Below are 27723 nucleotides of genomic sequence, written 5' to 3'. Positions count from 1 at the left end.
GGGAGGAAATGGAGTCCTGCCCCTAGAGACACAACACAACAAACAGCCCCTGGGGAAATACAACACGGAAGTAGCAGTATGAAAATGACTAGGACATGTGAGAGGGAAATTTCTTTACTAATCTGAATGTGTGTTGGAGAGGCTTCTCCAAGAACTACAGACTTCTTGAAAGACTTCTCTAAGAACTAAAGAGCTGACGGTCACCATTTCCCTCCCTCACCCCCCAGCCTAGACACATGGACACCCGTAGGAACCAGGCCCAGCCACTACTCTCCACCTAACTTGCTGCCCTCACATACCCCTGTGCACACACCTCCTGCAGCCAGGTCTCTCCTCCAGGTTCCCTCCCACAGCAGACCCCTGCAAACCTTGCTAACATTGTGCACCCCACCCCCATATTCTCCCGGGGACTCGCCCTTCTAGCCTCGTGGCAGTTTTCTAAAGTGAATCTAAGTCCCCTTCCAGCAGGCCTGTACAAACCTTGCTAACACTGTGCACCACAGGCCAGCTTTCTCCTGTAGACCTGCCCCTTCCAATACATCCTTGGCCACGGCCCATTGAAAGTGGTGCCATAAGCAGGGTGAGAAATGGTGCCTGGAAATGTGCGAGCAGCCCCGACAGGAGCCAGCACCACTCCAAAGTGAATCCTGCCCTGGAAAGAAGGGAACATAACCATACACACCTGTCTGACTGTGAACCCAGAAGTGGGCTGGGGCAGACATCTGGTCTGAATGCAGGCCCTGCCCACCAGTGAATGCTTCTCAAGAGACACCACAGGAAAAGCACCCTACAGTTCAGTGCTATTGCATTTCTGGAAAATGCCGGGTCTGACTCAACTCAAGCCCAAGGTGGTCCCAGACTGGCCCACTAACACCACAGGGATAAAACCTGCCCACAAGAGGCAAAGACAGCCACTGCAGACAACTGGACTAAAGGCAAAAGTGGCTTAGCCAAAACAGCAGGGTGCACACTACATGAGAGACACCCCTATGCCACGTTCCAGTGAACAAGGGACACTGCACTCCAGGGTACTACAGGATCTCTTCTTCATAAGGCCTCTACTTTCAAGAGCAAAAGACGTAGCTGACTTCTTGAGGAGAAGAGAAATGAGAAGACAGAGGAATATGTCCTACATGAAAGAACAGGACAAAAATCACAGCAAGAGAGCTAAATGAAACAGATAATATGCCTGAAAGAGAATTTAAAGTAATGGTCATAAAGATACTCACTGGACTTGAGAAAAGAGTGGAAGACCTCAGTGAGACTCTCTACAGAGTCAGAAAATGTAAAGAAGAACCAATCACAGACAAAGAACTCAATAACTGAAACTAAAAATATGCTAGATGGAATACATAGTAGACTAGAGGAAGTAGAACAGATCAATGACCTAGAGGACAGAAAGTCATCAAGCTGAGCAGGTGAGAGAGAAAAAATAATAAAAAATGAAAGTAGACTTAAGGAACTCAGCAACACCATGAAGCATAATAATATTTGCATTACAGGAATCCCAAAAGGGGAAGAGAGAGAAAAGGGGGCAGAAAAATTATCTGAAAAAATAACAGCTGAAAAAATTATCTGAAAAAATAACATGAGTCTGGGAAAGGAAACAGAAATCCAGATCCAAGAAGCACAACAAAATCAACCCAACGAGGGCCACACCAACTCACACAATAATTAAAATGGCAAAAAGTACTGATAAAGAGAGAATTTTAGAAGCAACAAGAGAAAAGAAAATAGTTACATACAAGAGAAACCCCATACAGCTATATGCTGATTTTCAGCAGGAATTTTGCAGGCCAGAGGCAGAGTGGCATGATATATTCAAACTACTGAAAGAAAAAAAAAAAAAAAGAAAAAAAAAAAAACCTGCAGCCAAGAATACTCTATCCAGCAAGACTATCATTCAGAATAGAAGAGATAAAGTTCCTAGACGAACAGAAGTTAAAGGAATCATGACCTACAAGAAATGTTAAAGGGGATTTTGTGAGTAGAAGACCATAAGTAGGAGTATGAAAAGTAGGAAGCACAAAAGCAGTAAAATTAGGCATATTTATAAAAATAAGTCAAGGGGCACCTGGGTGGCTCAGTTGGTTGAGCGTCTGACTTCGGCTCAGGTCAGGATTCCATAATTCATATATTCGAGCCCTGCATCAGGCTCTGTGCTGACAGCTCAGAGCCTGGAGCCTGCTTCAGATTCTGTGTTTCCCTCTCTCTGCCCCTTCCCTGCTCATGCTCTGTCTCTCTCTCTCAAGAATGAATAAATGTTAAAAATTTTTTAAAAATCAGTCAAAAGATTCACAAAATAAAGGGATGTAAATAAAGTATGACACCATATATCTAAAATGTGGGGGGAGAGGAGTAAAGAATGAGTTCAAGCTTAAGTGACCACTAACTTAATATAGATTGCTATAGCATAACATTATATACCTAATTCTAACCACAAATCAAAAACCAGTAATAGATACGCAAAAAATAAAAAGAAAAGAATCCAAGTATATCACTAAAGAAAGCCAGTGAACCATGACAGAGAAGAGCAAGATAAGAAAGGAACAAAGAACTACAAAAACTACCATAAAATAAGTAACAGAATAAATACATACCTGCCAATAATTCCTTCGAATGGAAATGGACTAAACATTCCAATCAAAAGACACAGGGTGACAGAATGAATAAAAAAGCAAGACTCCTCTATAAGCTGCCTACAAGAGTATTGTTTCAGACCTAAAGACATAAATAGATTGAAAGTGAGGGAATGGAAAACCATTTACATTGCAAATGGAAGTGAAAAGAAAGCTGAGGTAGCAATACATATATATATCAGACAAAATAGACTTTAAAACCAAGACTATAACAAGAGACAAAGAAGGACACTATATAATCATACAGGGAACAATCCAACAAGAAGATATAGCAATTGCAAATATTTATGCACCAAACATGGTAACACCCAAATACATGAAGCAGCTAGTAACAAACCTAAAGGAACTAATCAATAGCAATACAATAATACTACGGGACTTTAACATCCCACTTACATCAATGGATAGATCATCCAAACAAGAAAAGAGTGGCTTTGAATTACACATTGGACCAGATGGATCTAACAGACATATACTGAACAATCAATCCTAAAACAGCAGAAACAAATTCTTTCAAGTACATATGGAACATTCTCTAGAATATATCACATATCAGCCCACAAAACAAGTCTCAACAAATTCAAAAAGACTGAAGTCACACCAGGCAACTTTTCCTACCACAAAGCCATGAAACTAGAAATCAACCATAAGAAAAAAACTGGAAAGAGCACATATACATGGAGGTTAAATAACATGCTAATGAACAATGAATAGGTCAACCAAGAAATCAAAGAGGAAATTAAAAAATCTATGGAGTCAAATGAAAATGAAAACACATGGTCCAAAATCTTTGGGATATAATAACAAAAGCTGTTCTAAGAGAGGTTTATAACAATACAGACCTGGCTCAAAAAGCAAGAAAAATCTCAAGTAAACAACCTAACCTTACACCAAGGAGCTAGAAAAAGAAAAAAACAAAATCCAAAACCAGTAGAAGGAGGAAATAATAACATCGGGTGGGGGGGGTGGGGAATGAAACTAAAAAACAACAGTTCACTGAAACCAGGAACTGATTATTTGAAAGGATAAACAAAATTGATAAACCCTTAAACAGACTCAATAAAAAAATGGGGGGGGGGGACTCAAATAAATAAAATCAGAACTCAAAGAGGAGACTAACAACACCACAGAAATACAAAGGATTATGGGGCGCCTAGGTGGCTCAGTTGGGTGAGTGTCCAACTTCAGCTCAGGTCACAATCTCGCTGTTTGTAGGTTCGAGCTCTGTTTCAGGCTCTGTGCTGTCAGCTCAAACCCTGGAGCCTGCTTCAGATTCTGTGTCTCTCTCTGCCTCTCTCCCATTTGTGCTCTATCTCTGTCTCTCAAAAATGAATAAATGTCAAAAAAAAGAAAGAAAGACAAAGGATTATGAGAGAATATTATGAAAAATTATATGTCAACAAACTGGACAACCTAAAAGAAATGGATAAATTCCTAGAAACATATAATCCCCCAAAACTGAAGCAGGGAAAAATAGACAATTTGAACAGACCAATTAGCAGCAATTAAAAAAAGGGTAATCAAACCAGTAATCAAAAATCTCCGAACAAACAAAAGTTCAGGACGAGAAGATTCACATGTGAATTCTACCAAATATTTAAAGAAAAGGTAGTATCTGTTCTTTTACTTTTTTATTTTTTTTTCTTAACGTTTATTTATTGAGAGACAGAGAGAGACAGACCATGAGCATGGGAGGGGCAGAGAGAGGAGGAGACACAGAATCTGAAGCAGGCTCCAGGCTTTGAGCTGTCAGCACAGAGCCCGATGCGGGGCTTGAACTCACAAACCACGAGATCATGACCTGAGCCGAAGTCAGACGCTCAACCAACTGAGCAACCCAGATACCCCTATTCTTTTAAAGAAAGCTCCCAAATTGATTCTATGAGGTCAATACTACCTTAGTACCAAAAGCAGATAAGGACACTACCAAAAAAGAGAACTATAAACCAATATCTCTGATGAATATAGATGCAAAAATTGTCAACAAAATATTAACAAACAAAATCCAACAATACCTTAAAAAAATCACTCTGCATGATCAAGTAAGATTTATTCGTAATCAATCAATGTGATACATCACATCAAGAAAAAGGACAGAAACCATAGGATCACTTCAATAGATGCAGAAAAAGCATTTGATAAACTACAATATCCATCTATAATGAAAGCCTTCAACAAAGCAGGCTTAGAAGGAACATACCTCAACATAGCAAAGGCCATATATGAAAAATCCTCAACTAACATCATGCTCAAAACTGAGAGATTTCCCTGAAAATCAGGAACAAGACAAGGATTTCCACTCTCATCACTTTTATTCACCATAGTACTAGAAGTCCTAGCCATAGCAATCAGATAAGAAAAGTAAATACAAGGCATCCAAATTCATAAGGAAGAAGTAAAACTTTCACTATTTGCAGATGACATACAGAAAACCCTAAAGACTGCATCAAAAACTACTAGACCTGATAAATGAATTCAGCAAAGTCACAGAATATAAAATCAATTTACAGAAATCTGTTGTATTTCTATACACTAATCATGAAGCAGGAGAAAGAGATATTAAGAAAACAACTCAAATTACAACTGCACCAAAAATAATAAAATACCTAGGAATAAGCTTAACCAAGAAGGGGAAATATCTGTACTCCATGAACTATAAAACACTGATAAAAGAAATTGAAAATGATACAAATAAGTAGAAAGATATCCAATGCTCATGGACTGGAAGAATAAATATTGTTAAAATGTCCATGCTACCTAAAGCAATCTACAGATTTAATGCAATCCCTCTCAAAATACCAATAGCATTTTTCACAGAACTAGAACAAACAATCCTAAAACCTGTATGGAACCACAAATAGCCAAAGCATCTTTAAAAAGAAGAATAAAAATGGAGGTATCACAATTTCAAATTCCAAGATACACTACAAAGCTGCAGTAATCAAAATAGTATGGTACTAGCAGAAAAACGGACACATAGATTAATGGAACTGGATAGATAGCCCAGAGATAAATCCACAATTATATGGTCAACTAGTTTCAATTTAATTTCAAAGGAAACAAGAATATGCAATAGGGGAAAAGACAGTCTCTTCAAATAAATGCTGCTGGGAAAACTGGACAGCTACATGCAAAAGAATGAAACTGAACCGCTTTCTCACATCATAAGTACACACACACACAAAAAAAACTCAAAATGGAGTAAGGACCTAAATGTGACACCTGAAACCATAAAAATCCTAGAAAAGAGGACAGGCAATTTCTTTGACATTGGCCATAGCAACATTTCTCTAGATATGTCTCATGAGGCAGGGGAAGCAAAAGCAAAAATAAACTATTGGGACAACATCAAAATAAAAAGCTTTTGCACAGCAAAGAAAACAACAGATAAAATTAAAAGAAACCTACTGAATGGGAGAAGATATTTGCAAATAACATACCTGAAAAAGAATTATTATCCAAAGTATATAAAGAACTTACACAATTCAACATCAAAAAAAAAATCCAATTAAAAATGGGCAGGAGAGGTGCGCCTTGCTGGCTCAGTCAACTGAGCATTTGACTCTTGATTTCAGCTCAGGTCATGATCCCAGAGTCATGGGATCAAGCTCCATGTCAGGCTCTGTGCTGAGCATGGAGCCTGCCCGATATTCTCTCTCCCTCTCTCTCTCTCTCTCTCTCTCTCTCTCTCTCTCTCTCTCTCTGTCCCTCTGCTCCTCTCCCCTATTCACTCTCTCTAAAATAAAATTTTTAAAAAATGGGCAGAAGACATGAACAGACTTTTCTCCAAAGAACACACACAGATGGCCAACACACACACGAAACGTCACTGAGCGATGCTCAGTATCACTCACCATAAGGGAAATAAAAATAAAAACCAGGATGAGATACCACCTCACATCTGCCAGAATGACCACAATCAAAAGCAAAAGAAACAACAAATGTTGTCTAGAATGTGAAGAAAAAGGAACACTTGGCCTCTGCTGGTGTGTCCACTGTGGAAAACAGTATGGAGTTCCTCAAAAAATTAAAAAAAGAATTACTGTATGATCCAGTAATTCCACTATTGGGTATTTACCCAAATAATATAGAAACACTAATTCAAAAAGATATACGCACCTCTACATTTATAGCAGCATTATTTACCAAGCCAAATTATGGAAGCAGACCAAGTATCTTTCTCTAGACAATGGAAAAAGAAGATGTCAGGGCAGCTGGGTGGCTCAGGCAGTTAAGTGTCCAACTTCAGCTCAGGTCATGATCTCAGAGTTTGTGGGTTGGAGGCCCACATCAGGCTCTCTGCTGTTAGCACAGAACCTGCTTCAGATTCTGTCTCCCTTTCTCTCTGACCCTCCCCCACCCATGCTCGTTCTCTCTAAAAAATAAATATGTTTTTAAAAAGATGTGATACAACACACACACACACACACACACATACACACACACACACACACATACTGGACTATTATTCAGCCATAAACAAGAATGAAAATCTTGCCATCCTCAACAAAATGGATGGAGCTAGAGAGTATAACGCTATGGTCGATAAAAATGTATACAGCTATATACACATAGACATATGGTCAATAAAAATAAAATAATATTTTAGGAGTGCCTGAGTGGCTCATTTGGTTAAGCATCCAACTCTTGAATTCGGCTCAGGTCGTGATCCCAGTGTCGTGGGACAGAGCCCCACATTGGGCTCTGTGCTGAGTGTGGAGCTTGCTTAAGATTCTCCCTCTCCCTCCCTCTCCCTCTCCCTCTCCCTCTCCCTCTTTTTCTCTTTCTCTTTCTCTTTCTCTTTCTCTTTCTCTTTCTCTTTCTCTTTCTCTCTCTCTCTCTTTCTCTCTCTCTCTCTCCCCCCTTGGCCCCTGCTTGTACTCTTTCTCTGTCTCTCTAAAATAAAACAATCAATAAAAATAAGATAATACTTTAAACAAGAGAAGAGGTGAAGCATTTTATAATTAATCAGGATGAATACCAGCAGGCTTTATATTGTGTGACAAAAGGGTATGGGGAATATTGTTTACATTTCTCTTGTTTTCTCAAAGGAATCTTCTCAAAGCATTAGCTGACCAAAAAACTCAGGTGTGAGAGTTTGAGCCCAAGATTGAAACCAAAGAGCCAACCTCACCTCAATGCTTATAAACTACTGGTTATTTATAAATTCCTTTTCACTCTAATAATTCTCCTAAGAGATGTGCTATCAGGGGCACATCCCACATTAAGGATCACTGTTTGTCTCCCAGTAATTCTCTATGTTGAATCCTGCTATTTCTTTTTCCCTCTATTTCAGAAATGTCATTAGCAACCATTATACTCCTAAATGAGGCAGCTTTTCCTTTCTTACAGACCATCAGGACTTACATTCTAGGCTTAACATATGGACTTATACCATGACTGAAATATCACTGTATCCCAGATGCTCTGCTTTATAAGGATAAGAGAAAATATCTCAGAAACAAGATGACAAAAAGTTCTTTACAGTTTCTTTTACTTTCTACCTGGCCTATCCTTCACCTTTATGAAATGGATGCACTCTATCCACCTAAATCAATTATTGGCTGTTCAGCCTCTATCTATGCTTATGACCGTGTCAGGCAAAGCAAGTTAGGGATCTACATGGGTTTCGTCCGTGCTTGTCAAATTCAGAACACACACACGTGCGCGCGCGCACACACACACACACACACACACACACACACAAATTTACCAAACATTGCTGTGCATTAATCCTTAAACTGACAATACCCTTTAAAAACTGTCCTCTAAAAAATCACTTCCTTCATGCTTTTCAGCCAAATTAACATCTTAAACAAAATTGCTGAGAGAGAAAAATCTCCCATATCACAAGACATTTCATTGCCAAGATCTTGGTTTTACTCCTATACACTCTCATGAATGTACACCATAAGTTACTAAACCATGTCCGGATTTCCAAATATACAGTCTTTCAATTTAACATACTCTGGGAAAACTTCTGATAAGAGTTTCTCCAAACCCCTAAATGTGCCTAGTGTTCAGAATGAATCATTAGACCTTAGAGAAATTCACCAAGAAGCTAGACAACTGTGGCCCCCTGTTGGGTAAAGATTCAACTCTCAGTTCTTTGAGAAGATTTGATCAATTATTCCAGGAGCTAAGAGCTGCCAAGAATATCTATTTAACACTTTCCTCTCAGTGAGAGAGTAGATGACACACTTTCCTAAATTAAAATTTGAAAATGTGCAAAAAAGCCCTGCTACTTATTGAGTTCATATTGTAAGTCAATAAAAAAGACGCATAAAGCAACTACCCGTGCTGCGTGTTGTGCTAGTCTTACAAGAGTCTGGGGGATACTTACGTGTTAAAACAAACCTGTAGACAATCTGTCCCATCAAAAATGTAACTGGAATGCTACAGAATGGAACTACAAATAATAAGATTGATTTCATTTAAATTTAAATAAGCATGTTAAGCTCAAGAAAACATAGAATAAATATGTTAATGGAACCTAGAATTTATATAAAACCTATTCTTATTTTTCCTGAGACCGATTTCACCATTTGCACTGCCTTCCACTCTCACCACACACTCAACGTCCTTCCACTCTCACCACACACTACTCATGAATTTAAGGTACTATGTGACCTCTCCCAGGAACATTTAAGTTTTACCTCTATGGTAAGATATAGCAAATTATGAATGACAAATTTTATAAAGGGTATTAAATTATTTCAAAAATTTATGAATTTATATTATTCCTACTTAATCTCTTATGCAAATATTTTTAAATGACCTACTGAGAACCACTATAATCTCGCTATTGAAATTTGTATGTTTGAATTTTGAAGCCCATGTCTACTTTTACAAAAAAAAAAAATATTGCTATTCTTAGGTGAATGGCATATAAGTACTTGTCTATGATTATTTACCTAAAATGGTCATAGAGTGGTACCAAGGGGACTTACTGAACAAACACCTACTCCATAGTCTGGGTATTGATCAATTTCCAAAGATTCTGATTACAGGAGAAAAAAATAGAAAAATAAAAGAATTTGGGATGAATAAATTACCATCTGGGTGAAAAAAACCCAGTGATAACTACCTTTTGTCACATTTCCATATGGAGGAAAGCAAATCACTATGAAGGTATTGAGTACACATGTAGTTTCAACCCCGTTACATGCCAGCACACTTGGGCTCCAGCTGCCCGAGACCCTTTGAATCTCTCCCTCACAACCCCTTGTTATATTCCAGTCAACATATACCCTTGTTCACAATGAGTTATTCTTTAGCTTTAGGGCCAGAACTTTCCAACACCTCTACTGTATCTGTGTAAAAGGAAAAGTACTTAATTCCTATTGTGGCTCACTTTGTTCCAGGCACCATGCCAGTTGCTATACGTATAATACCTCATTTAATCTCCACAATTATTCTATGCCCTAGCTATTACCCACCATCACTTTTATGCACTTTTATTTTAGGTGTGCAAACTCAGAAATCACAGGTGGACAAATCAGAATTTGAATCCCAGGCATTCTGACTTCAAAGTCTAACTTCCTTTCCCCAAAACAGCTCTATTTAATGAAATGGGTAACCATCAAGCATATGTTTATTTGCAAAAAAATTTTAATCTGAGCTACATCTAGAGCTACAGAACCAAATTCTCAAACTTGAACAAGAGATCACCCTTTGAACTAAATGAACTAAGTGAACATTCAAAGTGAAGTACGTTTTGAAAGGAAAATAAAAACTAAAACAAGAGAAACATTTCTGGTGGAGCTATCATATGTATTAAACAAGCCTTATATCATCTCCTCCCTACCTTTTGATTTGCAGGAAATACCAAATGTTTTCCAGATCCCTACTTACCACAGTCTCCTGCTCTCTGGTAATGCCTGTATCTGTGTTCAAAAAAATATTTAAACACGCAGAAGGAGCTTGGCATGTAGGTGTACCCCTTAAACAGCAGGCATCTAACATGTGCTAAAACATAAAACACCCTGACTATAAGCAGACAGGGCTTGAGTTGATATTGTCTTCCAAAACAAACAAACAAACCCCCGCTACATTATGGAGCACAATGATTGCCAACACTGCCTGGGCATATCTGTTCAAAACTGAATTTGAGCGGTATTCACCACCTGCTGGGTGCTGATTCAAAAAACTCCGCTTCCCCCAGCACCTCATCTCCTTCTGTAATTTCTCCTCAGGAAGTTCTTTCGTGGCACAGGTTTTGACAAGGTGGCTGATTTTCCCCATGCTTTCAGATGCTCTGTGACAAGTCACCAAAAACTTTACAGCACCACCACCCCTCCTTTTACAAAGTCATTAGACGTGCCAACTCAGAAGTTGGTCTGAGTTCGCTCTACAGTAACAACTTGGCGGCCACGTTCATCTGGAAGCATTCCCCCTGGTGGTGCACCACAGGAACACGGGCTTCCTGCAGCCTGCTCCTGGGGGGCAGGGGAAACCTGAAGCTGTCATGGGTGTCACATGCCTGTGGAAGTCACATGCCTGTGTCAGCTCTCTAGGGAAGCTGATTCCCGTCCAATTCTCACAGAGAAGGCTACTCCTGTCTGCAGGCAGGGTTTCACAGCAGCACATCTAGAAGACTGGAGATTTTACTTAAGGTCAACTGTACAAAACACAGAGCAGCCGGAAGACAAAACAGCGAGATCTCAGGTACGCAAGAAGGCTCCCCGTCACCCAATATTCCCTATGGGTAAATAATTCAAATTGCACAATTAAAGTATCATTCCTTGGCATTTATTAAAGCTACCTTTCCCGGGGAAATGTAGCCCTTTATCTCTCACACATTAGCAGGAAGTGAATTTTCTGTTCTCCTCCCAGACAGCGTGTGAACAAGGGGAAAGGCACCCTCAAAGTACACACCCCAGGGGTGGGAAAGGTGTGCAGCAAGAGGCTGTTGCACCCAGAGGCAAGATTTCCCCTGCCTCATAAGGACTGTCCCTTATGCCAGCTGACTCTGGTGATGATCCAAAGAGGCTGCTGTAGGCCCCTGGCCTTTTCCTGTTCTCACTGCTTGCCCACGGCCTATCCAGCATACAGTACAAAATGCAAATAGACAGACTTGAATTTCAAAGTAATCATTTTTGTTTTAAAATCCCTCAAAGAGGAAGAATAAACAAGACATTTTAAAATTATTAATTAAAATAACATTTGAAAATTAGCTATAGATTTCCCATCTCCCTTCATTTTGGATTTCCAGTTAAGACAGGTCACGAGCGAGTGGTCATATACGGAAGGCGTGGTGTTATCAACAACAAAAAATATAAGTGGAAAAAAATGTTAAATAAGTCTATACAGAAATAGTGTAGTTTTCAGGCTAAGAGGAGTTTCTCAAGTCACACAGACCAGGGTTGAGTTCTAAGTCACCACTCTGTTGCTACATGTATGGCTACAGGCAAGATGCCTTACCTCTTAAAATTCAGACCCCTCATTTGTAAAATCAGGGTGAAAACAATACTGACTACATAAAATTGTTGGGGAAAGTAAAGTACAGGCTACTCCATGTACTTAGCGCAATGTCTTGCATATGAAATACTCTGCTCTGAATGATACTATTTTCTGAAATAGTATTTTCTGAAAATACTATTTTCATTTCCCTTTGAAAATCTTTTAAGTAAATCAATTTTAATTTTGTTAGCATGACAACGATCAAGTAATTTTGTAACAACAGAATGTTTTTCAAGAGATAAATATCAAAGTAGTGGGGGTAAAATGGCATGATGTCATTTTGAATTTTAAGATACTACAGCTAAAGATGAAGGCTAGTAAAGGAAGTGTGACAAAACTGATTTCTATTGAAACTGGGGGACAGGTAGATGAGTTCATCACACTAACCTCTCCACTTCTGTGCATGTTTGAAAACCTTCATAATTAAAAGGTTAAAAAGAATGGACTGGTCCATCAATACATATTTATTAAGAATCCTCCAGGAGCCCGATATAGAACTGATGACGTAAGATAACAGTTAACTATTACTTTAAACAAAATCACACAGGCAGGCATCAACTTTACCTTTCTGGTATGATGCCAAGAATCAAAGACTGAGTAAAGGAAAAGGTTTTGATCTGTGAATAGGGATTCTACAGCATCCACAGATGGTGTTTATGCCCACTCATCAGCAGAGCCCCAACAGCATTTCTCCGACAGGGTTCCTCATGTGAACCAAAGAATAAAAAAATGATTTGAATGACTATTTTCTCATTCCTCCCGATGGAGAATTAGTACCCTTCTAGAGACATCAGAGAGAAGTTAATTCATGATATATAATTGATGCCTTAGGTCAGTAAGACTTCATTCTGTTGCAGAATCCCAACTACAGAAAGCTGCTGGCACCCCCACTCAGAGGTTTGCTCTTAGTTTATTCACATTTCCACTAACCTTGATGCTCTTGTTTTGAGCATACTGGAAACAGCAAATCAGAAGGTGGAAATCTCTATAGCAGAAGACTGATCACAGGAGAGAAATTTAAAAGTTTATCAAAAATGCATTCAGGAAACCAAAACAGCAGAGCAGCCTGGCCACCTATCTAGAGGGAATTGCTCTAAAAGCCCCACAAGTCCATAATATTTACCGAGTACTTACAATATTGAGTACTTACAAGGAGTTACATGCTTGTAACAGTAATACTCCAAGTCACAAAACCTATTAAATTCTACTCCGTGTACTTTTCCTCAGACAGGGACTAAACCTTCAGAGTTCTGCTGCTCCATGGGACATTACTGGGCAATTTTTATTTCCTTCTTCATATTTATAAATTTTCAAAAACGTCTGTAATGATTGTGCATTACATTTATAATTAGACAAGAACATATTTTTAAAAAATATTTATTTATTCTGAGAGAGCGTGTGCGCATGGCAGGGAGGGGCTGAGAGAGGGAGAGAGAGGGGATCCCAAGCAGGCTCCATCCACACTGTCAGCATGGGCCCAATGTGGGGCTTGAACTAATGACCCATGAGATCATGACCTGAGATCAAGAGTCGGATACTTAACTGACTGAGCCACCCAGGCGCCCCTAGATAAAAACATCTTTTAAAGATACTTAATTTGGGGCACCTGGGTGGCTCAGTCAGTTGAGCTTCTGACTTCAGCTGGCTGGAGCCTGCTTCGGATTCTGGGTCTCTCTCTCTCTCTCTCCCTCCCTCTCTCTCTCTCTCTCTCTCTCTCTCTCTCTCTCTCTCTCTGCCCTTGCCCTGCTTTCTCTCTGTCTCTCTCAAAAATAAACAAACATTAAAAAGTTTTTAAAAAACTGATTAAAAAAAATAAAGATACTTAATTTTAGGAAAATTTCACTCCAGGTGACCTGAGTTTTAAACTTTTTAAGTCATTCCACAGTGATCCATTCTCCAAAATTCACAGATAGGTATGCATCTTAGGTATTGCCCTTGGTATTAAGGAAAATGTGATCGAAATGGTGAGAAGGAAACTTGTAGAGAAAAAATCAAAATAATTAAGTGTTAACAGGCATCTATTAAACACGATGGACAAGTTTTCAAGAAGCGGGTAGGGGGTCAAGCTTGACCTCGAAGGGCAGAGGTGGGTAGAGGTAACAGGAACAGGCCAAATGACCCAGGACCCTTAAAGAAAGAAAGAGCAGAAGTGTTGGACTTGGCACAGTAGGGAATAAAAAGCCACTGTAAGTTCCTAGAAAAGGCAACAATGCTTCTTCTTCATTCATTCATTTAATAAACAATGATAATAATAAATTACTTACATCACAAAAAATACTCTTGCACATGAAAGGAGGGATCCAGAGACCTAACAAACACAGATCCTACCCTCAGGCAGGTTATTAACAAAGTATCACTACGACATACAAACACAAGAAGGATATCAGTAGGTATGTAAGAGAAGGAGAGGACCTTGGCAGGTGAGTGATGAACAGTCCAGCAGAGGAGACAAAGAGTCTTCACAGAGGAGATAAAATAATGAAAGCAGTATTTGGGGAAGATTACTGGAATAATCTATTCCATCTATTAGTCACTCCTCAAGTTAAGGTGATCTAACTACATTTCTCATTGACTACTGACACTAACTCTGCCACATAGGCATCGGGTCCATTTTACAGATGAGGAAAACTGAAACTCAAAGAGATGGAACTACTTGTCAGGGCTAAGATTCAAACACAGGTGTCTATGATTCCAAACCCAAATTACTTCTAGAATGCCGTACATATAATCATTAGAGTGAAAAACATTTACTTAATTCAACTATATGACATATAATTTTTACAGAATTTAACAGACATTTCTATTTCCAGTTCTTGTGAGAATTCCCACCTGGCCAAACCATCCACTACTTCCTGACAGAACTATTTGGCTATCCCCAGTAAGTCTTTCCTTTGACTAAAGACAGTGATTGCATTAATTTAAGTAAGAGTATATACTTCTCTTGAAATGGAAGTACATCTTAAGGAAACCAAATAACCCAAATAGCAAATCTGAGAAAATAAATATAATTTGTGCTGTGTGCAAAAACAAAGAAAAGGTTTGACCAAATAGAGATTTTCCTGGGGCAGATAAGACAGACCAGAGGTGGAGAAATCAGCAAGGAGGCCACTATTGTGATTTAGGTGTGTAATAGAACAAGCCAAGCTTAGGAATAAAAGAGAAAGGGGTGAATCCACAAGACATTTTTTATGGAAGAAACAGTGAGACTATAATCAATACTCTGCCATGCAGAGGAATAAGTACAAAATAAAAGGCTCTGTACATAAAGATTTATGAAGTCAAGATGTACGCTCATGAAACATCTAGAGAGAAAGAAAATATATAGTTATTATGCAACCATGTTCAATCATCAGAGAAAGGGGGAAGGAGGAATGCACACCAATAACTGGAACTTAGAGCCTCAGAAGCCAGAGAGGACTGTGATGGCCAGAGGAGCCATAAAAAGGTATGAATTCCAAGCACAGGGAATATCATGGACCTACAATTCCACAGAACAGTAATTCTAAGTAATGATCAGAAGACTCAAAGAAGTCTTGTTAGCATCGATGCCTATTGTCTAGACTCTACATGCTAATCACTATGTCTCACAGTTTCTCTATATTACGTAATCATTAAGGCACTATGACAACCAAACATAGTATTCATCTACAGACTGAAGTTTTTTTTCTTCCTGGACTCAGATTTATGGAAATGTTTTCACTCATAGAAATCCATTAGATCTTTGCCGATATGAAGATATTTCCCACAGTATTTTTAAATGATTATCTAAAGGTTAAGAATGTAATGTTGACTGGTTCATCCTTTGAAACAGAGCAGCTACATACCCTGATGATGAGCAAAGTTTGCTTTGTGTACAGCAGTGTGCTTCCCCAGTGATGTTTTAGTTTGATTAAGGGAAGTTTCTCAAGGGCAGAGCCTCCTAACTTCATTGCTCTTGTCTCTTTCACAAAGACAGGGAAAGTACGGAGAAGGTACTCCATATATATATATATGGAGTATATATATATATATATATATATGCCTGCTGAATGAAAGAATTTGAAATTATAATAATGATCGCATCCTGAAGAGTCAACAGGAGAAAAAAAAAAGGAAAATAAACTCTGCTTATAAAGATAGAAGGCTAAACTATGTTTCTTGTTTCAACTTTGGAAAACTATCAGAAACATTGAGGTTTCTCTCTGCATACTGAAGGGAAAGAAAAATCTCCCCCAAAACATCAAAATGTACACAGCTCCAGCTACTTTGCCAAAACAAATATGAGAATCATCACAACCTACCTTCCCACCGAATCCACAACACAAACTTAATAATCTTAAAGGAAACATGAATGTGTTCTTTTTTTTTTTCCACTAGAAAATTAACTAAATCACTCTTTCTGTTAGACCATCTCGCATCTGTACGCAATGAGAAATCTTTAGGCTCTGTCCCCTCCAGTGTCGGAGACCATGGAGAAGATAAACTCATGTCAATTTCCAAAAATCACCATGAAGAGTGCTTTTAATTCCCATTAGTCACTGGCATTGTTTGAATAAAATAGGCTCCTCTTTAGACACAATGCACTTTTCAGTTACCTACCACCTACCACCCACTTTATTGCCTAACCCTCTTGATTTTTCCGATATGCTTTCATTCTCATTTTAATACATTTCTTCACTTCCTGAATCAAAACATAAAAGGCTAATTTCTCCTAAAATCTGCTTATAGAAATGTTGCTAACCAAATATAAAAAATATCATAAAGAAATTAATTAGGGGCGCCTGGGTGGCTCAGTCGGTTAAGCGGCTGACTTCGGCTCAGGTCACGATCTCGCGGTCCGTGAGTTCGAGCCCCACGTCGGGCTCTGTGCTGACAGCTCAGAGCCTGGAGCCTGTTCCAGATTCTGTGTCTCCCTCTCTCTCTGACCCTCCCCTGTTCATGCTCTGTCTCTCCCTGTCTCAAAAATAAATAAAACGTTAAAAAAATTAAAAAAAAAAGAAATTAATTAAATATAAAAGTGACAGACAGGATTTGTCAAAAATAATATATAGTAATTAAAGATTCTCTGAATCTCCAGTTAATCTGGGTCACTCTATAATTTACTGCAGGGTTCTGAATCTGAAATGTCCTTAGGAACCCTCTGAGGAGCTTGTGAAAATGAAGAGTCCTGGACTCCTCCCCCTACAATGGACAGTTAAAGCTACTGAGCAGCTCAGAAATCCTCAGATTCAAGGATCTCTACGTTGGAGACATGGGGTGCATACCTTAAGCATGCCAGATACCTAGTTTAGTGTCAAATGTTAGGCACTTGAATGAAATCACACACACACACACACACACACACACACACACACACACTCCTACCTAGTGGCCATGGGGGCAAGAATGTGACCACTAGGTGTTCAGTTGAAAAGCTTATCCAAATCTGGATTACAAAAGTAGTTAAATTGGATATTTTTACCAGCCATTAAAGACCACAATCTTGACATCATTAGCCACATTCCAAAAGAACCAAAGCACCCGTTAAGTGGCACCTTTTTAGGAAGTAATTACCAGAAGCCACTCTTATATCAGACTTTGCTTTAGGGGAGGAAGGCCTGACTCTACAAAGAGAGTCAGAAGTTGCAGCCAGTGTCTCAACATTTTAAAAATTCTGTATAGTTTGCTGGAGCGGAGATGAAACATTTATCCTTCTCTTGCAACCACTTTGGTTTCCAGGGGACTGACTCACAGCTGAGGCAGGCGGACGAGAGGTACATCCGTAGACACACACACAACACACACCAAAGTTAACTGAAAAATTTCAAAGTGCCTTTTTATGCCTTTAACTCAAAGATGAACACATTTCAAGGTGACCCAATCCTCAAGTGACAGACAGTGTTTTAAAAGGGCCAGAGCTCTCCACTTAAACAATTTCTAGTGACATGTTTAAATCGTATCCTCAAGGGCTCTATCTGCTGTCCTATTTACTAGTCTTTCTTTCCCGGCAGAGGCATCCCATTTTAAGTGAGCGCTTGAAGTTCGTCTTCCTTCCTAACAATTAAAATCTACGGGGCTTAGATGCTTTCAAAAAAATTTTTTTAAGAGGCACCATGGAGAACTTTTAATTATTTAACTATACGACCAACCCAAATTATTACTTTGTAGGTTTTTTCTATTTATCAGAACAGTATCAGAATAATAAAAGATAGCCTCATCATCATGCTTACAAGCAAACAGTAAAAGAACTTATAAGGTAAAATCAAAGTTAGCATTCATAAAAGGATAATCATAACATTCACTGTGTATGTATTTTATATATAGAATAGGAAGGATTGTTTTCATCTTTCTTCACTAAAATATTACCCTTAGCCATTACAAAATGAGAAGATTACACTAGAAATCTAAAAATTGGGTTCCTATAGTTAATGAAACATGACAAGCTGGTCTTACTCAGTTCCTTCACAGAAACTACTCCCTGTCAAAAATACCCTTCACCAAAAAACCTCCCCTGAATTGTTCTGTATCTTTCCAATCTGACTACTTCTCTGTAATGATTTACGTGACTAACTCCCTTAGCTGACTGTGAGCTACAGGGAGAGCAGAGAACAGGTAATATTCACTTTGGTATCCCAGCTATTCCCATAAGCATCCAGAACCAAGTGCCAGGAACAGTGGGCACTCCACAGTTTGTTTTTTAAAAGACAGACTGGGTGGCTCAGTCTGTTGAGCACCTGGCTCTTGATTTTGGCTCAGGTCATGATCCCAGGGTCGTGGATGAAGCCCCACATCAGACTCTACGCTGACTGTGGAGCCTGCTGGAGATTCTTTCTTCCTCTGCTCCCTCCCCCACTTATACTCTCGCTGTCTCTAAAATAACAAAAAATAAAAAAATACAAAGAGACAAGAAAAAGAAATTTAAAAAACTAAAACCCCTTTACTCTGATCACTTGGAGATCACTTCCAGGTCCCCACCCCGGGACACTCTGAGGCACATCAGCACATCTACATAAGGAACTTCCAGAGGAAGGCTGGTTTTAACATGTCATCCCATAAAATTTCTAATGCAATGACATCTAAACCTACTCTCCAATCTACCAAAGATTGGATATTTCCATTCTCTCCCAAGATAAACTTCCTCTCTGAAACAAACTGCCATGGTTGAGATGTGGACCATGGGGCTGCCTGGCTGGCTCAATTGATACAGGCTGCGACTCTTCACGTCGGGGTCACGAGTCCAAGCCCCATGTTGGGTGTAGAGCATACTTTAAAAAAAAAAAAGAAGAGGAAAAGAGAAAAAGGTAAAAAAAAAAAAAAACTGGATGAATATAAGAAAACAAAAAGCGCTTTGCCTAACTTTAAGATTTAAACTTTCATTCCAGGGGTGCCCAGGTGGCTGAGTTGGGTAAGCATCCAATTCTTAGCTTCAGCTCAGGTCATAATCTCACAGTTGGTGAGTTCCAGCCCCACATCAGGCTCTGACAGCGTGGAGCCTGCTTGGGATTCTCTCTCTCCCTCTCTCTCTCTCTCTCTCAATGCCCTTCTCACTCTCTCTCAAAATAAATAAATAAACTTTAATAAATAAATAAATAAATAAATAAATAAAAAAAATTTCATTCCAAATACTTAAAAAATTTTAAAATAACTTTGCAGTGGAAAACCACCATTACCAAAATCTACATTCTCCACCAAAGTTATGCTTTAGCAGGAGTGGCAAAAATGAGCTCCCTACATCCCTGATTCTTATCTAAGTTCTTAAAGGGAAAATAAAAATTACAATGCAAGAGGGCACTTGGTTATCACAATCCATTTAAGGTACAGTTTAGGTACATCTATCTAATTTCTTAAATAGACAAAAAAGTAACTGCTTATCACATTCGCAATTATTTTAATTGTAGACTTGGCTTGATGCCCAGCTCCTGAATCAGATGTAGGTCTTTGAAAGCAGGAACTATCTTTGTCCATCTTGTATCCAGGGTAATATTACCCAGTACACAATTCGTACTCAATAACTAACTATTTTTTGAATGAATAAATATGCTTCATAAAATACAAAATCCCATCATGGTTCTTGGTTTGACAACTAGCCAAAACTAATCTCCTTTATCTGTGTTTTAAATAAGTAAGTTGCCCTTTCTGTTTGTTCTGACTTGCACTACAGAAAAGTCTCCACAGAGAAAAATAATCTCTACATTCCTCAGTAATCACAGCCCCTGATCATTCTAATTGCGGATATATGCCTAAAACAACCTCTTATTAATGCGCTACAGAAAATCCATAGACTTGTCCCCATTCCTCCAAATTAAAAATCAGTTTTGTTACTTTTTTTCCTATTGTTTTTCAGATATAAGCTATTTGAAATTTTTCTTTCTGTACACAAAAGCTGACAGATACACAGATACAGAGTGGAAAGGTCTTAGAAGTCACCTAATGCAATATCCCTACTTTCCAGATGTCTCCAAAGAAAATCACAATTGAAATAAAGTCACACTGTCAACATGGTTCCTAAGCCTCTTGGGACAAAACAAATATCAACTTTAATGATATTCAGAAAAGAGGGAGGTGTACATCCACCAGCTCCTGTCTACAAAGAAAGGCCAAGGCAGAAGCCCCAGTTCTCCCAAGCAAGTAGTTCTAAATTCACTTGTTCATTCAACAGTTACGTTTGAGGGCTTTCTGGTGTGGTAGACGCTATTCTAGGTGCCTGAGATACATCAATGAACAAAAAGAAAGATCACTGCCCATGCTGTACCTACACGTTAGGTAGAACTTTGGAGGCATCCAGGAGAATAAAGAACATAGGTTCATTTTAAGAGAATGCGCAAGGCCAGAAGCAAACCTTAGCACCACTAGTGGTTCTCAAACTTGAATGTGTTTCAGAACCATCCAGAGGAATTATTAAAAACTCGGAAGGCCCTGCGCCACCCCAGAGCTTCTGATTCATTAAGATCTCAATGGGGCCTCAAATGTCCATTGACAGATGAAGGGATAAAGGTGTGGTATATATATACAATTGAGTATTACTCAGCAAAAAGAATCAAATCTTGCCATTTGCAGCTACGTGGATGGAACTAGAGGATATTATGCTAAGTGAAATTAGTCAGTTAGACAAAGATAAATATCATATGACTTCACTCATATGTGGAATTTAAGATATAAAACAGATGAACATAAGGGAAGGGAAGCAAAAATAATATAAAAACAGGGAGGGGGACAAAACATAAGAGATTCTTAAATATAGAAAACAAACTGAGGGTTGCCGGGGGGGCTGTGGGTGCAGGGATGGGCTAAATGGATAAAGGGCATTAAGGAGGGCACTTGGGATGAGCACTGGGTGTTATACATAGGGGATGAATCAAAGGAATCTACTCCTGAAATCATTATTGCACTATATGCTAACTTGGATGTAAACTAAAAAATATATATACATATACAATATATACATATACATATATACATATATATATGGCAAAAAAAAAAGTAGAAAAAAATATCTCAGTGGGGCCTTAGAATTTACATTTCTAATAAGCTCTCATCTAATGTAGACACTGCTAATCTAGGAAGCATACTTTGAGAACCACTGACCTAGCTGGAAACAAAACGAGTAACCTGGCCAGAACCATAGGCTGCTTGACACCAGACCCAGATTTAGGGGTTTCTCCCTTCTAACTCCAAAATGGTCAAGTCTTTATGAAGATATACTTGCCCGCTTAGGGCAAACACTGCCCAAAGAAAAACGTTCTTTTAGCTCTATGTTTCAGTTGGAGAAAATCAGAAATAAATGCTTTAAGTATAAAAGACCTTAAGCAGATTGCACTGACCACTAAACACTGACATAAAAACTAACATTAAAGTTAGAGAATTTGTTCTTTCTTTCATGTGTCTAAATGCCATGATAAAAGCATGTTTTCCCTAAAGGGCTTTATATCATAAGGGCCAGGTTCAGTCTCAAATGAGCCTATTAATTAAAAAAAAAAAAAAATCTATTAACTAAAAGTATATACACTAAAATATAAATAAGTGATTGGATTAGTAACAATTTTAGTTTTTTTGTGCTAATTGTATTTTCTAAAATTTTTACAATAAACATGCATTTCTTTTGTAATAGGAAAGAGAATAAAAGTTACTTTCTTTAAAAAAGTGACAGTGTTCATTTAAAAAGACCTTTAATTAGAAAACTATAAAAGGCATTAGTTAATATGCAGCATAAATTAATACTAAATGATTTTTTTTCTTAGTACATAAATTCAAATAACTTATTTTACATTTTAAGTTAAATCTCTGTCTGGATTAATGATTAATATCAGTGAAGGAAAAAAATCCTTGAAATATATCTGATTTTATTTAAACAAAGAGAATAAAACAAAACCATGATCCTTTAAATAACTGCATAAAAATTACATTTACTATTATTCTACATAGCAATTGTGGGGTTTTTTTGTCATTTAGGATTTTTTTTAAGTTTATTTATTTTGATGGGAGGAGACAGAAGAGAGAGAAAGCAGAAGCGAACATGTGAGGGAGGGGCAGAGAGAAAGGGAGAGAGAATCCCAAGCAGGCTCCACACTGTAACCACATAGTTGGACGTGGGGCTCAAACTCATGAACCCCAAGTTCATGACCTGAGCCAAAATCAAAAGTCAAATGCTTAACCAACGGAGCTACCCAGGTGCCCCACAGCAATTTTTTGTCATTACTATTACTTTTCAACAAATGTATGGAAGTGATGGGAAATCTTCCAAGTTAAGAAAGCTTTGATTGTATTTCTTGAAAGAAAAATAAACATGTAAGTTTTGGAAAAATAATGTTGTATCCTTGATGTGTACAAAGTTAAGACATCCATATCCCTGAAGATACCAAGGTAAGACCTACACTCCATCTCATACCCCATCCACCATCTATGTGGATCTTCTAATCTAGGGGTATTCCTTATTACTAAAGTCCACATTCCATAGATACAACTAGAGTTTATTTTATTTATTTATTTATTTATTTATTTATTTATTTATTTATTTATAGAGTTTAAAACATAATCTTCTGGGGCACCTGGGTGGCTCAGTCAGTTAAGCATGGGACTTCGGCTCAGGTCATGATCTCAGGATTCATGAGTTTGAACCCCACGTCGGACTCTGTGCTGACAGCTCAGAGCCTCCTTTGGATTCTGTGTCTCCCTCTCTTTCTGTGCCTCTCCCTTACTGCTCTCATGCTCTGCCTCTCTCTCTCTCTCTCTCTCTCAAAAATAAATAAATACATAAGTACATAAATAAATAAATACATAAATACATAAATATATAAATAAGGCATAATCTTCTAAACAGCAATGACTAAAAGAGAATAAATTTGATGAAGAAATCAAGTGTCTTTATAAATCACACGCTAATGATTTAACAAAATTTCTGAACTACTTTTAGTCTAGAGTACTTAGAACAGTCACTTTTAAAGAAAATAAAGCACCTTATGTGTTATATACAATCATAGCTAATTTTCTGAAAATTAACCTCTAAAAATGTAATTCTATACAATATTACTATTCATTAACACTTATTAGGTACCCACAATGTACCAAACACTTTACATCCTCTCATTTGATCTCCAAACTACCCTATGAAGTACTATTACAACCATTTTACAGATTAAGAAATTTAAGCACAAGTGATTAAGTAATTTGCCCAAAGTCACACAGCTAAAGTGAAGAACCAGGATACAGATACCCCAGCTATGATACTTAAACTGAGATCCTTGACCTTCGGCTCCGATCATGGTTTTGCTACGTTTTGAATTATAAATTTTTCACATTTTAGGAAATCAGAACTAAACTTTTCACCCAGTAATATTTAATAATATCAGTTAAATGAAAAATACTGACATAATTCAGGCACTCTTACAAATCTCTGTACCTCTAAAATCATACACAATTTACAGTAAGTTCTACAGTACAGAGATCTGGCAACTTTTCCACCAGCATGCCTTTTTGGGATACAGCTGTGTTAAAATTATCTACAGAAATCCAGCATGCACAGGGACTCTACTGAGTGGGTACAGAGGTTTTTATCTTGTTTTGTTTGGGTTGCTTTCTGTTTTGGTTTTTTTAGTATTTTGGTTTGGTTTTTGGTTTGGTTTTGTTCTTTGCAACCAGAAAGCTAGAAGGTGAACGCATTAAGTTGGAAGATGAAAGTCGAATCCTTTGCTGTCTTCCGCTTACAACATAAGGCCTGGGTGCCAATGTGCACAAGAGTTCCTAAGTCTCGGAGGATCGGCCTTTGCTCAGGGTGCGTGCGGACCCGGCGCCACCCTTTCCCGCCCCGTCGAGCACTCCCGGCGGCCGACGCCAGGGCACCGGGTGGCGGCAAGCCCCGCGTTCGGCGGAGGGCGGGGGACGGAAGGCGATGGAGACGGGCGAGGACAACCCGCGGGGGCCTTACCCAGCTCCGTGCCCAAGTTGCGAGCGGACATGGCGCGGGCCACAGCAGCAGTCGCAGGCTCCTCAACGCCCAGCTCACCTCCTCCCAGCCCTTCCTGCGTCCCACCCCCTCGGCTCCGGCGCGCTCGCCCCGCCCCTGTCCCTCTGGGGGCGGAGCCGGCGACCTCTGCCCCCGGGCCCTCTGCCCGCCCCCCCCCGGCCCTCTGCCCCCGGGCCCTCTGCCCCCGGGCCCTCTGCCCCCGTCTGCTGCGCCGCGTAGGAATCCTGCCGCCCATCGCCCTGGCTCCTTCCCGCAGGTATGCGACTCGAGCCCTAGCTCCCGAAACAATGCCACCAAAACCCGTTTTAAAATGCTTGAGTTGCCAACTGCACTGAACAAAGACATTTCGAAACTTTTAACTGTAAGATTAAGTAACCAGAGGGGAGAGCATTCCTCCCAGTTACTGTCCGAGGGCAGAGCTCTGCAGCCCCATGCCTGAAGGGCAGCAGTGGTCCCTTAGCCTCGTAAGGGCGGCCAGCGAACAAACAAGGGTCCAGAGCACACTGGGACTTCTAACCTAGACCTCGTGAAAAAAAAGCAGATCAGTTGCCTGAAAAAAAAGGGGGTGGGGCTAGGAGTGAGAAGTCGGCTTTCTCAGCATAGCATTTGCAGTAATTAAGTGGGACAGTGGGCACATCAACTGCCTTTCTAAGGTTCATTTTCCTCGTCTCTAAGAAAAGACTTTGACGATTTCTTGGAGCTCTAAACTCTGAATCTGTAATACTAAGATTTTTTTCAGCCTAACTTTTCTGTAACCAGGAGGTTAAAATTGTCTAGAGTCATTCAACATAGACTACTAGTCAGCTCATCTCTACTCACCATAAAAGGCACCTCCTCTCTGCTGGAAAAAAGAAAACTCCTAGTCGTGGCTTGTCCATCAGGAGCTAGTTACTGTGCTAGGTGCCTTTAGATGTATGATAGCATTTGAGTTTCAGAACAATCCTGCCAAGTATGTATTACATCTCATTGCTATACCTGCAGACACCAAGGTTCTGCGTAAAGAGGCATCCTGGGATACTGGAAACTGAGAAGGCTGGCAAAAGGCACACAAACCCCTTAATATACCAGCAATTCCACTAACAACTCATCTGTAAAATGGGGATGATCAAAATATATATGCCTTGCAAAGCTGTGTGTGTCGAGCACCTAGGAAATATTATGGCATATAATAGGTGCTCAACAAATGGAAGCTGTTAATGTTATTGTCAAGTTCACAAAACAATTATAGGACTCAACAGGAAAAGTAACCCCAGTCTTACTCCCTTACACTGAGCTGCCTCTCAGCTTTGTCAAGACATAGCTATTGCTCAGTAGTTTGAATGTGTCTAGATTCTAATCCATGTATAACAGCATGTTTTCCTTTATTTTTATTTTAACCCTCAAAAAGAGAAGAGCAAACCCTGAAAGTCTGGAGCACTTGCAGCTAGACCATCTGCTCTCAGGTAGAACATAAACAATGTCACAGAAAATCAACATCAGCCAAGGCCATTGTAACCATGATGAAACAACAAAAACAAGACCACTCGTACTCCTGTTTGAACACAAAAAAAACATGAGCATGTCCAAAACACAAAAATGACAAAATGGCCCTTTTCCTGCCTAATGTAAGTGTCACTTCTTTATCTAGCAACTTTAACCTCACCCCCTTCTTCTTGTATTCTAAATGAGAATTAAGATGCTCTGTCATAGAACACTTGGGGCAGCTGGCTGGCTCAGTCAGAAAAGCATGCAACTCTTGATCTCAGAGTCGTGAGTTTGAGCCCCACATGGAGTGGAGAGACTACTAAAAAAATTTTTTTTAATTAAAAAAAAAACACAGAATTTTCACCACTTCCTTCCAGCATCCAACCCAGAGTAATGCTCTGCTTCCTTGAACCTTCCCCAAATCATGGAACACAAGCCCATTTCTAACACTCTCTGACACACCTCAGAGTCCTGCATGGTGAGTGTTCTTCCTTGTTTCAATAAATTAATAAATCCAAATTTATCCAACCACAGGTGTGTTCCTGTGATCTTCAGCTAGAGAGCACTGACATCCATACAAAGACAATAAATGGAATTCTGCTTTTAGGGGCAGACACAACTCTAAGCCAGATTCTAAGCCACTTATATACACCCACATGCAACACAAATTTATTAAAACAAACAAAAACTGTGAGATCCTAACTTAGTTAAAACACAAGAATCAGGGAAGCCTCCTACAGCTGACATTTCAGCAATGTATCTGACAAAAACTTCTCAAGGACTTTTTCTAAAATTGACATGTTGCTAATACTAATCTGGAATTAATCTCTACAGTTTGAAAGTATATTAAACTTTCAGGATTCAGAAGGATAGTAGGGATAGAAGGCAAAAAAAATGAGTTTCATTTAACTTTTTCTTTTAAATGTTTATTTATTGAGAGAAATAGAGAGAGAAGGAGTAGGGGGAGGCGCAAAGAGAGAGGGAAAGAGAGAGAATCCCAAGCAGGCTCTGAGCTGTCAAATCAGAGGCCAACTAGGGACTCCATCTCATTAACCATGAGATCATGCCCTGAGCTGAAATCCAGAGTCAGATGCTTAACCAATTTCCAGATGCCTCTTATTTTATTTTATTTTATTTTATTTTATTTTATTTTATTTTATTTTATTATTATATTTTTTGGAGATGGGGAGAGATAGAGCATATGAGTGAGGGAGAGCAGAGGGAGAGAGAGAATCCCAAGCAGTCCGCACACTCAGCATGGAGCCCGTCAAAGAGCTCGATCCCACGACCTGGAATCATGACCTGAGCTGAAATCAAGAGTGAGATGTTCAACCAACTGAGCCACCCAGGCACCCCAATTTTTTAAGTAAGCTCTATGCCTATGCCCAACATGGTCCTTGAACTGACGACCCTAAGATGAAGAGTTGCATGCTTTACAGACTGAGCCAGCTAGGCACCACACAAAATAAGTTTAATGGGGGAAAATATTGCCAAGTTTCACTTTGTGAATATCATTTTTAAACTTACTGCCTTCTGAAACTTTTGAAGTATCCCTAGGCAAGGCTTCTCCAAGAAAGATCTGTAGACCACTATTATGACACTGGAATCTCCCAGGAGTTTTTCCTAAAGCAAATTCTAGGCTTTACCACAGCCCTACTGAATCATAATCTCTAGGATCATGGAATCCATATTTTTTTTTAAGTTTATTTATTTATTTTGTGAGACAGAGAGAGGAGGGAG

The 27723-nt window shown here is 39.0% G+C and overlaps 1 protein-coding gene across 1 annotated transcript in view; it reads right to left on the bottom strand.

The window, feature by feature from the left end:
* The window catches only part of DERA (deoxyribose-phosphate aldolase), a 117529-nt gene extending 92913 nt beyond the window's left edge, over positions 1-24616 (bottom strand). The window contains exon 1 of the mRNA XM_042991837.1: positions 24481-24616. Within this exon, the coding sequence (XP_042847771.1) occupies positions 24481-24511 (31 nt within the window). The 5' untranslated portion in view covers positions 24512-24616. The remainder of the gene's footprint in view (positions 1-24480) is intronic.
* Between the last annotated feature and the right edge of the window lie 3107 nt (positions 24617-27723).

Source organism: Panthera tigris, chromosome B4 (genome assembly GCF_018350195.1).
Source record: "Panthera tigris isolate Pti1 chromosome B4, P.tigris_Pti1_mat1.1, whole genome shotgun sequence".
In the NCBI taxonomy this organism is placed as follows: domain Eukaryota; kingdom Metazoa; phylum Chordata; class Mammalia; order Carnivora; family Felidae; genus Panthera; species Panthera tigris.
This window is presented reverse-complemented; position numbering and strand designations above follow the sequence as displayed.